A 14233-nucleotide genomic window follows, 5' to 3' on the forward strand; every position below is an offset into this window, starting at 1 on the left:
TCAGGGAGGAGTGACAGGGAATGGCAAAGGACACACTGACAAAGGAGATTAAACAGAACTGGCTTTGACAAGCACTGTGGCAACTGGACAATTAAAACAGACATTCGGAGGGCGGGGGAAGAAGAACAAACTGGGGAAGAGGGTAGAGAGAATGGTACAGCAATGAAGGAATGAAAACCCCAAATCCTTGTAAATGTTCATTAATACTAATAAAATTTAATTAAAACAAAAAAAAAAAACTATGTTGCTTCTTGGGTTTGCATATATACATTCTACTATGCTCAGGAAATTCCCGTCTATTCCTATTTTGTTGAATGTTTTACTCAAGAAAGGGTGCTGGATTTTGTCAAAGGCATTTTCTGCACCAATCAATAGGATCAGGTGGTTCTTGTTCTTTGCTTTTGTAAATGTGATGAATTACACTGTTTTTCTTGTGTTGAAGTACTTTGCTTATTTGTGGTCTCTTTCCTCTCCAAATAAACTAAACAATTTCCCTTTCAATCTCTTGGAAAAATGAATTTGGCATCTGGATTGAGATTGCATTGAGCATGTACACTGCTTTTGGTAGAACTGTCATAATCACAATATTATCTTCCTATCCATGAGCAGGGAACATATGTCCATTTATTTAGGTCTTTTATTGTTTCTCGCAGAAATGTTCCGTAGGGGTTTTTCTTGTACTTTTCTTTAAAGTCTTTAGTTAGGTTCACTCCCAAGTATCACAATCTGTGGTTGGTTACTGTAAATGGATTTGCTTTCTTCGTTTCCTTCTCTGAGTTCTCTCTGTTATTGTAAAGGAATCCCACTGATTTTTGGATACTGATCTTAGTATCCTGCCAACAGTTACTTTGCTGAGTCCTTATGGTTTTCTGTGTACACTTTTTCTATCGTCTGCAGATAGCAACAGTTTAAGCATCTCTTTGCTGATTTCCTTCTCTTGTCCTACTGCCCTAGGAAGTACTTCCAATACAATACTGAATAGAAGTGGCAACAGTGGACATCCTGGTCTAGTCCCTGTTTGCAAAGAAAATGCTTTTAGTCTTTCTCCACTGAGAATGTAATTGGCTCTTGGTTTTACATATATACTTTTCACTATATAGAGGAAATTCCTTTCTATTCCAATTTTGCTCAGTGTTTAAATCAGGAACTGGGTATTGGAGCAAGGCTGTTTCATCTGCAGGCTGTTGACTAGTTTTTCTCACATCTTAATGCCATATTCTTCTTCATAAAGTCCAAATTCTCAATAATTAGCTCAGCATACAGATAGAATACAAATGAATAAAGTATACAACCCTGTTTCCACTACTAAAAATATACACAAAAAATCTGGGCTGACATGCAAATAGGTATGTATACACTTATGCTTGTTGTTTTTAGGTGCTGTCAAATATGACCCATAGTAACCTCATGAACAACAGATCTGAACGCTGTCCTGTCTTTTGCCATTATCACAATTTCAAAAATATTGAGCACACTGGAGTAGTCACTATATCAACCCATCTGGTTGAGAGTCTTCCTCTCTATTGCTGATGCTCTTCAAGGAACAGAGTCTCTTAGCAACATGCCCAAGGTATATAAGATGAAGTTGTATCATCTTTTGACTCCAAGAAGCACTCTGGTTGCACTTTCTCCAAGACATATTTGTTTCCTCATTTGGCAGTCCATGGGATATTTAGCACTCTTCTCCAACACCACAGTTCAAAGACATTAGTTCATTTTCCATCATCTTTATTAACTGTCCATCTCTCAGATGCATAGCAAGTGACTGAAAAGGCATGGCCCTAATCATGTCAACAATTTCATCTTACTTGGATCTACAATCAATATACCAGCAGTCAGATCAGTAGATGTATAATACTGGGAAAGCCTTTCATATACTGAAGTCAGGGACCTCTCCAAATTATTAAGCACAATGATTATTGAGCACACGTGATTCAGGCTATGGACACTTCTGCTTAATACAGTATTATTCACAAAATCAAGAAGATGAAAACAGTCCCAACGCCTATCAATAAATTAACTGACTGAGAAATTATGGTATATTTATGCAATGGAATACTACACAGCACTGATGTCAATGAAGAATCTGTAAAACATTGGTGATTCTAGAGAACATTATGCTAAGTAAAATAAAACTCTCTATTACAAAAGTAGAAATATTACATAAAACCACTACATGGAAATAGGAGCATAATAGGAGAGAGAGGTGGAAAGAATGGAGAATGGGGAGAGCATAAATACAATGTTCAGACAATGAACATTGTAAAGGATCAGGAGATCAAGAGGAGGGAGGATCAACCTAGGAAGAAACAACACAAATACAATATAATGCAATTAATAATTTGGGACAGGATATGTATTACTTTTTAAAATTTTAGTGGGAAAGAGAGAATGGAAGAGAAGGAAGAGGAGGAAAAAAATCACTAAGGCAGCACAGATTAAAGAATGGATAGGGAGTCAAGGAATGGCAAACTGCAATCAGGATTTGATGAGATGTGGGACAAAAAGGCACTGATCAATAGTAATTATTTAAAACACAACTTATACAGATGATTGTATGAAAACCAATAAAAAACAAAACAACTCCCTACCAGATTTAAATCCTAATTAAGATTTTCAATGATCTGATACAAAACCGATCCCCTATAACTGCTTTTCTTTCCCATTACATCTCAACCCAAAAACTGCTGTAACCACTTATTCACACTGTTGGAGTTCAAATTCAAGAGTCCCTAAGCATTAAGTGTTTAAAGAAGAACAACAAAAAAAAAAACCAAAATAAAAAACCAAGGTGAAAGACATCAACTTACTTAAGCTTTGGAGGAACTCACACGTAAATGAGAAATTAACAGCAGTCTAACCAGAAGTGGAGGTCTGGATCCATCCTTCGTCCTCCCAATAAGGAGGGAGGTCATATAGGAGTAAAGTACATGTTTTCAGGTTCATAGGTTGAGCTGAGTATGACTCATAGTGACCCTATGAACAACAGATCTGAACCTTGTCCTATTATGTGCCATCATCACTATCTCTGATATACTTGAGTCCTCTGTTTTAGGTGTTAGCCTAAAAGTTGGTTTCTTTTTTTAGCCATTAGTTAGCCCTCTCTTGTTTCCAGTCACCTTAAATGCAGGCACTTGGGCTTGCAAATCACCAACAGCTGTAAGACCAGAATAAGAAAGAGTGCTTCTCACCCTGGGGAGCAAGACTCAAGGTAGCAAGACTTGAGGCAGCTAGACTTAAAGGAGACTGGAGCAGACTCTGCTGGGGAGATCTGGGTGATGTTACAGGAGAGACTGTGGCATTGCTGTGGAGAACCTTTGGCAAGGTAAGTAGAGAAACCCTGAGATAAAAGCCACAGTTAAGAGGTTTTTGCTCTTCTTGCCAGATACTTGAATAAGCTGACTTATAATTGCTCTGAGGCAATTTTATTGGTTGACTTGGATGTGAATGGTGAAGCCAGAGCCTGAACTGAAGAACTAACTGTACCTTGGAACTTGGGCTAAAACCTGAACTTGTAATTTGCCTCCCCTACTCTCCAACTTCCTTCCTTAATAAGCACCATTCTCAATACAACTGTGAGTCTGAATCAGCAAGAAATAAAAGAACCTCTTGTTGATGTGGCTCTAGAAGCACCATGGGGCTGGGCTATGGGCTTTTTACCTGCTTTCTGCTCTAGGGAAGCGAGGAGCTGTGCTATTCTTACTCCTTCTGGCCCCTTCAGATAGACACTCATGGTCCTGTTCCTCAATGTTCTGTTCTCTCCTCTTTAGACATATAGTCACGGCATCAATCTACCTTAATGAGGGTCCTCCTCTCTTTTCCCGATGCTTCATCTTTCCAAGGATGATGATGTCCTTTGTCAAATACTAGCCCTTCATAATAACATGCTCAATGAATGTGAGATCAATCTTTTCCATCCCTGCTTCCAAGGAACCCCATGGCTGCCCTTTCTCCAAGACATATTTTTTCCTTCTTCTGTCAAGCTATTAGATATTTACCTCTTGTCCAGCACAAGAAGACTGACAGAATGAGAGCAGAAGGTTAAAGTCGTTCCCATTCTTACTCTAAAATCCACCCCAAGCAGCAAGGCAGGAATCACTACTTTGTCACACACTTGGCCAGAATCTGAGGTAGATGAAGGAGACACTTACATTGACCAGAGAAGGCTGGGGAGGAGGGATGGCAGGGGTTCTGGTAGGGCACCTGAAGAGAGGACCCAGAAGGAGGACTGCAGGCAGGAATTCCGGCACCCTTCTGTGACAGGATCTGTGCTGGGCAACAAGTCAAACAGACGCCCCCCCCCTTAACAGTCTACTCGGTGGTCATGGGGACGTCTTGATCCAGAGCTCGAATGTCCCTATTTAAAAACAAGGATGGCATCTGCTTTCCTTACAAGGTTTGAGAAGTGGTAACGAAATGGACTCGATGTCAATGAATGGTTAGCGCTGTGCGCGATGCATGCACTCAATCCCTGCCCGTCTAACTTGGCTTTCCTGGTTCACTCTAACACGGTTTGGATCCTGACCCGAGGGCTACGCGCTCTAGCCTCACCTGCTGGCGGGGCATAAGCCCGAGCATGGAGTTGGGAATTAGGCCCCAACACCACAGGACCAGGCAAAGCGCCTTTCAGAAGGCAGCGCCCCCAGTTCTGCAGCTGGAAGCAGCTCCACAGCATCACGCCTGAGGCCCTTGAGGAAAGTGCAGAGAGAAGCTTGAAAGCTGCAAACAGTGAGAGTAAGGATTTCCACGCAGGCACTTGGGCTGTTCAGAAGCCTCTTACCAACTTCCACAGTCCTCCGCTACACTGGGCGCCACCATCTTCTACGTAATACCACTAGCACGCTATTTCGTCTGCGCCGTATGAACGTAGGACAATCAGCATCACAAACGCATGCGCCCCGCCCCTCCAAAGCGTACTTCAAGACAAAGACTACACATCCCAGAGTGCGCGTCGCGCACTTCTGTCACGTGCTATCGTGCTCACCAATGGGTGAGCCGCCGCTTGAACCTCGGGATACCTTAGCCAATAGAAAGGGGCGGCGTGCATGCGTGCGTGCGTGTGTCGTGCGTGCATGTATCTAAGTATCAGTGTATATAAACACACACACACACACACACACACACACACACACACACACACACACTATACATACATACATACATACATACATACATACATACATACATACATACATACATACATACGTATATACATACACATATACATACATATATGTTTATGTGTGTGTACGCGCGCTTGCGCGTGTGGCCGAGTAGAATGGTTCTGCGCAGATTTAGGAGGTCCTATTCGCAGGTCCGGGGGTCCTGGTGACGGCCAGAGCTCTGGTTTGCAGGCGGCGGGCGGGTGGTCACCCCTGCGGCCACCCGCGCGCGTGCGCGCCCGGCCCCTTTCCCCTCCCCCTCTTCGGCTCCCGCGCGGCGGCGGCGGCGGCGGCGGCGGCGGCGGTTCCTTTCCCCTCCCCCAGCCCTGGCTCCCGGGGACCCCCACGATGCCGGTCCGCACTGAGTGTGGCCCACCGGCCGGTGCTTCTGCTGCTTCTGCGGCCTCACTCATTCCACCGCCTCCTATCAACACACAGCAGCCTGGCGTGGCCACCAGCCTACTCTACAGTGGCTCCAAGTTCCGCGGCCACCAGAAGAGCAAGGGGAACTCATACGACGTGGAGGTGGTGCTGCAGGTAAGCACCAGCCGCGGCCTGGGGGGCTTCCGCGTGTCACTCATTACCCGAGCCGCCTGGGGTTCACGAGCCTGGAGCCTCGATAAAAAAACCTCACCACCAGAACCTCCCGTGCCGGAGACAACTGCCGGGACCTGCCCAGCCAGTGTCTCAAACTCTTCGAGCTACACGCCTAGCCTGGCCCTTCACACCAGGACCCATTCCCCTAGACTTGGAGTCCCTATTCAGGCCCCGCCCCTCGTGTCTGCCTTCCAAAGAGCCGGAAGCCCCCCACCACTTTGGCTTGGATTCTTTCTCCAGACTTTCAATGTTTTCTTTAGATAAGTCTCTCAGGCCCTGAAAAACTCCTTACCAATTAATTGTATTTGGAACAGCTTCTTCTTGATCGGATCTATGACAAACTCTCCCAGATCTCTGATTTTCTTCTTAGGTGAGCTTGACAAGCCCCTCATCCTCCTAGTTGCCTCTAAGCCTGAGTCCCTTCCCACAACTGATGGCCCAGCTCATGACTAAGTGCTGCTCATGGGGCTCCTTGTAGTGAGTGGCTTCTCTCCATATTCCCTAGTCACCTGGTTTTCTGATCTCTTCTGCGAGCACCCAGCTTTTTCCAGCTGTCTCTGCCCCAGGCCTCTCAATGCTTTCAAACCCCTGCCTTTGACTGCTGCCGGTGTGATCTTTGGCCTTAGAGTTGAACCTCATTCCGATGTATCTTTCTTATTCCTTCCTGCAGGGCTCACCTTAACTTTTTTTTTTAATTGTGATTTTAACAAAAGTTTACGGAAAGGCTGGGTTTTCATTCATTCATTGTTGTACGTTTTCCTTCCCCCACCTCTAGAACATTTTGCAGTACACCTCCTGTTCCAGATTGTTGTTGTGCTATAGTTTTATATAAAAAGGCATAGGGCTTCCTCCTACAGTCTCTGATACTCATCCAGTTCTGTTTCACATGGATGTTTCCTTTCCATGTCGATACCCCGGTTTTGGCCTGGGTTTCTGATTATTTGCTGCCCATTCAGATTTGGAACAATCCTGGCACCTTACCTAGTCTGTCCCTGTACCTCACCTCTTATGAATAAATGGTAGCACACTTTTCTCCCAGCCAAGAAAGAATAGTAGAGGTAGTGAATATAAGCCTTTTGATCATTCCTCCTTATAAGACTGTTTTTCCTCTATGTCTTCCTCTGCCTCTGTAACCACATTTTTTCTTTCTTTTTTTTTTTCCTCCATTGCCTTCGTCTGTTATTCCTATCTCCTTGGCTATTCCTAAGAGCCCCTCCAAGTATCTTTCCTCTTGACAGCCTTTATGGAAAGCCGTGAATTTTTATTTTAACATGGTACCCCTTTCTTGTACATAGGGTTGCCATGAGTCACAAGCAACTCGATGGGCACCTAACAACCACAACCCCTTTCTTGCTTCCATCGGTGAGGATAAAAGGCAAATTTCTTCTCCTTATACTCAACCTTTAATCTTCATAGATTTACTTTCGTTTTCAATAGAGAAAACAGCATTGTATAAATTCTATTTTTAGTTTATAAACTTAAAACTCTTTGACTCTTGATATTTACTGTAACTGAAAAACTTGACATAGTTTAGGCTCCAAATCCTTTTACTTAAAATGTGACTTTAATATGAAAGGGTTTTCTGGAGGAGAAAAAACCAAAATTGTGGAGGTGAGATCCCTGCTATGGATCATGTTTGGAATGACCTTGAATTTGTGTTTTGTAAAGATGATTTCTGACATTTTAGGGGACAGCTGATAGTATATTTTATTGCAGTGACGGCTCTTTTGTCATTAATGGACTCATTTCTGAACTCCTGTCAGGTGCCAAGTTTCTTACATTGTAAATTGTGACATTTGTTTGGGAGAAACTTGTGTTCTGCCAGCAGATCTCAGGGAAGCAGGAACAGACACCTGGCCAAAGGCAGGATGCCATTTGTGTAGGATGCTTAGTGGAGTCAAGAAACGCTGTCCAGCATCTGGGTTAGCGAGTTTTTTGGTTTTGGGGTTTTTGTTTGTTTGTTTTATCATGGAGACTAGTATGGGGGCATTTATGTAAATTGCCTTATCATCTGTTTTTCAGCCAGGACTAGTTTTCCTGACTTGGTCTTCACAGAATACTTTCATAATTCAACCATTTTTCCCTTTCCTCTCTTCCCTTTCACAGTTTTATCAAGATACATGCCAGACATATTTTGTCAAATATACACTTCAGTAGGTTTTAGTATGTTCACAGCTTTTAACCATCACCATAGTCTAAATTTGGAACATCTTCATTTACTCATGTGCCCCGACAGAAAACCTCTGGCCTAATCTGTCAGGTCCTATCCTCTCAGCCCTTTGTTATGTATCATTGAGGTGGAACTGAGCACAGCTAATTTTCCATAAGGTTTTCAGAGAAAGTAAATCACACGGGAGGAGATTGCTCATCTTTCTCCCTCGGCATAACTGCTGGAGTTGAGTCAAGTGCCTTAGGGTTGGTGGTACAGTTCCTTAGTACTGAGCCACCTCTCAGCCCCAAGGCAATCACTAATCATTTTGTCTCTAGGGATTTACCAGTTTGGAGCATTTCTTTTAAAATAAAATCCTACAATGTAGTGTCATTGTGACTGCTTTCTTCCACTAGAGCCCTGATGATGCAGAGGATTAAGCATTGAGTGCTGTGCCAGCCTCTCTGAAGGGAGAAAGATGAGACATTTGACTAGGGCCAGTTCACTTCTGTCCATGAACTAACACCACTGCAATAGATTTAGTTTGAGATTTTGGTTCTTTTACTCAGCACAGTGTTTTCAAGGTTCATCCATGTAATTTCTCTTTGTGACTGGGTAATATTCCATTGGGAAACTCTAGGGCCTAGTGGGTAAGGAATTGTGCTGCCAACTCAGAGGCCTATAGTTCAAATCCACCAGCTGTTTCCCAAGAGAAGAGAGAAAGTCTCTCCTGATGAAATTTACAGCCTTTGAAAACTGCTGAAGGGTCAACACATAACAATAATATTACATTGTATTATATAACACATATTGTTTATCAAAGTGTCTGTGTGATCACATTCATATACAAATTGTTTTATCATTTTTTTATTAATTTTGATGAAAATTTACAGAGACTTTGGATTTCCATTCATTCATTGTTGCACTTTTCTCCCTACCCACCCCACACCCCATATACAAATTTTTGTGTAAATATTTTGTACTCTCTTTAGTATTTAGGTGTATAGCTGCTGAGTCTTACGGTAACCCTGTGTTTAACTTTTAAGGTACTGCCAAACTATTTCTAAAATGACTGCATCATTTTATATCCCTACCAGGAATGGGTGAGGGTTCCAATTTTTCCACGTCTTCCCAACGCTACTTACTTGTTTTATTTTAGTCATCTAATGGGTGTGTACCACCCATTAATTAAAAGATGTATTGCGATGGGAAAATCCGCTGTTAGGGACCTCTCTAAAATACTGAAGAGCAACGGTGTGTCTCTGGAGACTAAGGTACATCTGGTACAGGACATGGTCTTTGCAATCACTTATTATTTGTCAGAGAGCTGGACAATGACCAGGGAGGATAAGAGAATTGATGCTTTTGAGCTTTGGTGTTGGAGAAGAATGCTTAGGGTACCATAGACGGCTAAGGAAACAAACAGATTCATCCTGGAGAGGGCTAAACCGGGCTGCTCCTTGGAGGCAAGGATTCTGAAACGTCGTCTGACATACTTTGGCCATGTTGTAAAGAGGGACCGGTCCTTGGAGAAAGACATCATGCTTGGGAAGGTGGAGGGCAGGTGCAGGTGGGGAAGGCCCTCTGGGAGGTGGATTGATTTGGTGACTGGGACAGTCGAGATGAGTGTATCAGAGGCAATGAGATTGGCACAGGACAGAGCAGAGTTTAGAGCTGCTGTACATAGGGTCACTGTGAGTCGCAAGCGACTCGACAGCACATAACAACAAAAACAATGGGTGTGTACGTAGCCCTGGTGGCATAATTAATGACATACAGTACTGTAATCAACAGTAGACAGTTGGAATCCACCAGATGCTCTAAGGAAGGATGTTGGGCTGGCTGTCTCTTCTCATAATTTCAGTGTGGAGAGTCACTATGAATTGACCTAGCAGTGGGCTTGTTGTGCTATATGCCTTCAAGTTGGAACTGATTAATAGCTGACCCTCCAGTGAGTTTTCAGAGGCTGTAAATTGCATAGGAGGAAAATGCCCATCTTTTTCCTACAAAGCAGCTAGTAGTTTAAATCATGTGCCTTTAAAGTGGCAGCATACCTCTCTATCACTAATCCTCCAGAGCTCCCTTGTCACTGTGAAAGGGACATTAAAAAGAACATCTGTTAAATTAAACTGTGCTGTTAGACTTTCTTGCTTGACATTTGCCTTTTTTTATTTCATTGAAATGTATTTGAGTTCACCATCCATCATCAACATTAATTTGAATAGGAGAGACATGTGATTGCATGGAAGCCAAATTGATAATATCACTCTTGAGGAAGAAAAATGTTGGTAAATTTGTATTTCAAATTTTAATCTTATTATCAAGTATCCTTGTGTCGTTCCCCCTCCCCCCCCAAACACATGCGGATATTCCAAACTCTCTTGAATGGAGAAGCAGTTGCGTGTATGAAATGGAAGCCCTTAGGCTAGAGTTCTGTGTTCTTTATTATAATTCTTTGCTAAGTCGGGTTAGAGTGTATCAGCTGCTTTGATAATATCCAGTTCCTAAGAATAGCGGATTGTTGTTATGTGCGGATTATTGCTATGTGCCGTTGAGTCACCTGCAATGCATAATAATCCTATGTACAACAGCCGTGCTCTATCCTGTGCCAATCCTATTGTCTGTGACACACCTATCCCCATTACTCTAATCGAGTCAATTCATCTCATCAGGGGTCTTCCTCTCTTGCCCTTTTCCTCCACCTTTCCAAGCACTGGTCCCACCTTGCAACATGTCCAAAGTATGTCACAAAGCTTCAGAATCCTTGCCTCCAAGGAGCAGCCTGGTTTCACCCTCTTTAGGATGAACTTGTTTGTTCTCCTAACAGTCCATTCAATAGCCTTCTCCAGCACCACAGCTTAAAAGCATCAATTTTCCTCTGTCATCCCTCATCATTGTCCAGCTTTCCAGTGCATAGCAAGTAATTGCAAAAACCCCAGTCTGTATCAGGTGCACCTTAGTTTCCAGACTGGTGTTATTGCTCTTCAGTACTTTGGAGCAGTCTCTGACAGCAGGCTTTTCAAAAATTCTCAATACTACTTTTGACTGTGTGGATCATAAATATTATGCCTAACATTGAGAAGAATTGTAATCCCAGAACATTTGGCTGTGCTCATGCAAAACCTATACGTAGACAGAAAGCTGTTGTCAGGAATAGCATGGTTTAAAATCGGGAAAGATATGTATCGGGCTATTTCCTTTCTCCATGTCTGCTCAGTCTCTATGATGAGCAAATTATTTGAGAAACTGGATCTTTGTTATGCAGATTACACAATCTTGCTCGCTGAAAGTGAGGAGGGCTTGAAAGACTTGCAAGCTCAAGGACTACAGACTTAAGTTTGGGTTACATCTCAACCTCAAAAAAACAAATATTCTCACCTGTGCCTATATACAACATCATGATAGATGGAGAAAATATAAAAATTATCAATTTGTTCTTACTTGGATCCAGAGTCAACACCCTTGGTACCAGCAATGAAGAAATCAAAAGATACGTTGCTTTGGGAAAGTCTTCAATCATAGACCTCTCCAGAGTGTTGAAGAGCAAGGATATCAGTTTTAAAATTAAGGTATGCCTGGTTCAACTTGCTTTGTACCTGAGAGTTGGAAATTGAAATTGAATAAAAATAACAGAAGAATTGATGCCTTGGACGAGTAGTGCTGGAGAAGAGTACTAGATATCTTATGGACTGCCAAAAGAACAAACAAGTGTGTCTTGGAAAGAGTGCAACCCAGATGGCCCTTAGAGGGAGACATGATAACTTCATCTCACATATTTTGGGCATGTTGCTAGGAATGGCCAGTCCTTGGAAAAGGACATCTTGCTGGAAAAAGGGAAGAGACTGAAGGGAAGACCCTCAGTTGGATTGTGTACTGCTTGTAACAATGAGCCAAATTGTAGTGGCACAGGGTAGAGCAGAGTTTACATTCGTTGCTCGTAAGATTGCTGAGAGTCATATGCAACTCGATAGCAACAACAACCTAACAACAACAATTGGAAGGTCTGAAAAATGTCAGAGAACTTTTCAGTTTCTTGAACTGAGAGCTCACATAACATTAAAATGTCATCATGCTATAGTACCGATGTATTTTTTTTAATCAAGATTTGTTTTATTGTGATAAAATATATACAATGAAATGTACCATTTTAAAATCATACTATTCAGGGATATTAATTAAATTCACCAAATTGTGTAACCATAAGCCTTTTTCTTTTCAAATTAAAAAGGAATAAGTATGGCTTGGAGAGGGTGTAGCCAGAGTGCTCATTGGAGGCAAAGATAATAAACCTTCACCTCACATACTTCAGGCATTTTGCTAGGAGGGGCTGTTCTTGGAGAGGACATGATACTCGGAAAGAATGAGAAAGACTGAGGATTGACATAATACTTGGAAAGACGGGGGATTGAAAGACAGTGGACTGATAAACTGACTGCCACGATGGGCGCTAGTGTGCCAGGAAGTGTGAGGATGGCACGAGATAGGAGAGGGTTCAGATCTGTTGTTCATAGGGTCACTATAGGTCATATTTGACTCGATGGCACGTAACAGCAATTCACCAAGTTGTGTGAACATAATCCTTTTGTTTTCAAATTCAAGTAACTTAGGATTTGCGTAAATGTTTTGTTGTTGTTGTTGTTGTTATGTGCCATCGAGTCGCCTGCGACTCATAGCGACCCTATGTACAACAGCCCTAAACTCCACTCTGTCCTGTGCCAATCGCACTGTCTCTGACACTCCCATCCCAATTATCCCAGTCACTGAATCAATCCACCTCATAGTTTTTTTTAAAAAAATGAAGTTTTATGCTTACATATATTTATAGTATAAATTGTTATTGTTTCAACATATATAGTTCAGTGATGCTAATTTATATTCTTCATGTTGTTCAGCCATTACCCTTTTCTATTCCCGAAGTTTTCCATTAGTACCATTGCATTTTTTGTTTTGCTGTCATTGCATTTCAGTAAAAAAGAATTATTTTTTTGTAAGTGAATCCAATTATTGTGAAATCTGGAAAATCTACCTATTTAGGTTGTTGTCTGTATGGATTTGGATGTCATTCACTCACTAGTAGGTAGGCTTTCAAGCTATAACGATGTTCATTTAAAAATAAACGTTTTATTAAGTTCTGTTACAGGAAGTGTAGCAGTAGCATGATTCTTGGTAGACTAACTCAGGGCCCCCATTCGATCCAGTATCACCTACCTTGTTGCTAGGAAAGAAAACATCTGGTTTTTTCCCCCCACATACCTCATAGAAACCAGCAACCTTCCCCACAAGTACCCAAGAGACTTATACTCTATGCTAGTGATTCACCAGGGGAGTAGGGTGTTGGCCTAGAACCATCAGGCTTCATGGGGGTAGGGTAAGTACTAGGACCAAATCAAGGTCTTGCCAGCATGGAAAAGGAGTAAATTAGTTATTAGGTAGGTGTCTGACAGAGTATCTGCAGCCAGTCATTTGTGGCTACTAAACTTGACTATTTTCTGAAGTTACCGTGCCTCTTCTTTCTATTTGATTTTAGCTTCTAGATCATTTTGTTAAGTATGAAATGGGCAGAGTGGCCTTCACAATATAGTCATGTATATAGCCTGGTATTTTGATTCATAACTCAAATTTATAACATTTAAGTCTTTATAAGAAGCTCTTCCTGAATATTCTGCCATTTACAAAGAAACTGCATGTGATAGTATTTAGCATAAATAGTAAAGTCGGCTTCCCAGCAGTAATTAAGCTGTATGGAGATAGAAATAGGCTCAAAATACAGTAGATAGAGGAAGACACTCAAGGTTACAGATGATACTGAGAAATTGGCAGAGACCAAGACTCCAGCACAGCAAGTAGGATTTGATGCGTCCTCTATCTCAAGGATTGGAGGTACTAGACACATTTGAAGAGAATCTTGGTATCAGTTGAAACCTGGTGTTTTGTGCCTGTTGGTAACCAGAATTCACTTGACTGGTTCCCACAGCCTGTCACCTGCTGGGCACATCCACTTGTAATTGATTATGTGTTTTCTTTTCAGCATGTGGACATGGAAAATTCTTATCTTTGCGGATACCTGAAAATTAAAGGCCTTACGGAGGTAAGTAGTCATTAAAATGGATTAGCATAAACAGCCCACTTACTTATTAAAAGTAAGAGTAGGCAAGTTCAGCTTTGATGGGCCCAGTTAAAGCTGGTTTTGTTTGATTTTTTTTTTTTCTCCCCTTTATTGTGGCTGTATGACTAAGGAGGATAGAAGGAGAATTGATGCCTTTGAGCTGTGGTGCTGGAGAAGAGTATTGAGGGTACCATGGACTGCTAGGAAAACAAACAGATT

General features: G+C 42.0%; 2 protein-coding genes across 2 annotated transcripts in view; one reads left to right on the forward strand and one right to left on the reverse strand.

The window, feature by feature from the left end:
- The window catches only part of LOC102866865 (ATP synthase mitochondrial F1 complex assembly factor 2-like), a 55276-nt gene extending 50601 nt beyond the window's left edge, over nucleotides 1-4675 (reverse strand). Inside the window, exon 1 of the mRNA XM_006901203.1 lies at nucleotides 4552-4675. Coding sequence (XP_006901265.1) covers nucleotides 4552-4675 — 124 coding nt within the window. The remainder of the gene's footprint in view (nucleotides 1-4551) is intronic.
- Nucleotides 4676-5425: 750 nt separating this feature from the next.
- The window catches only part of GID4 (GID complex subunit 4), a 77817-nt gene continuing 69009 nt past the window's right edge, over nucleotides 5426-14233 (forward strand). Inside the window, exons 1-2 of the mRNA XM_006901183.1 lie at nucleotides 5426-5699; nucleotides 13937-13996. Coding sequence (XP_006901245.1) covers nucleotides 5511-5699; nucleotides 13937-13996 — 249 coding nt within the window. The 5' untranslated portion in view covers nucleotides 5426-5510. The remainder of the gene's footprint in view (nucleotides 5700-13936; nucleotides 13997-14233) is intronic.

This window comes from Elephantulus edwardii, unplaced genomic scaffold, assembly GCF_000299155.1.
Source record: "Elephantulus edwardii isolate Elephantulus edwardi_28Jun2011 unplaced genomic scaffold, EleEdw1.0 scaffold00314, whole genome shotgun sequence".
In the NCBI taxonomy this organism is placed as follows: Eukaryota; Metazoa; Chordata; class Mammalia; order Macroscelidea; family Macroscelididae; genus Elephantulus; species Elephantulus edwardii.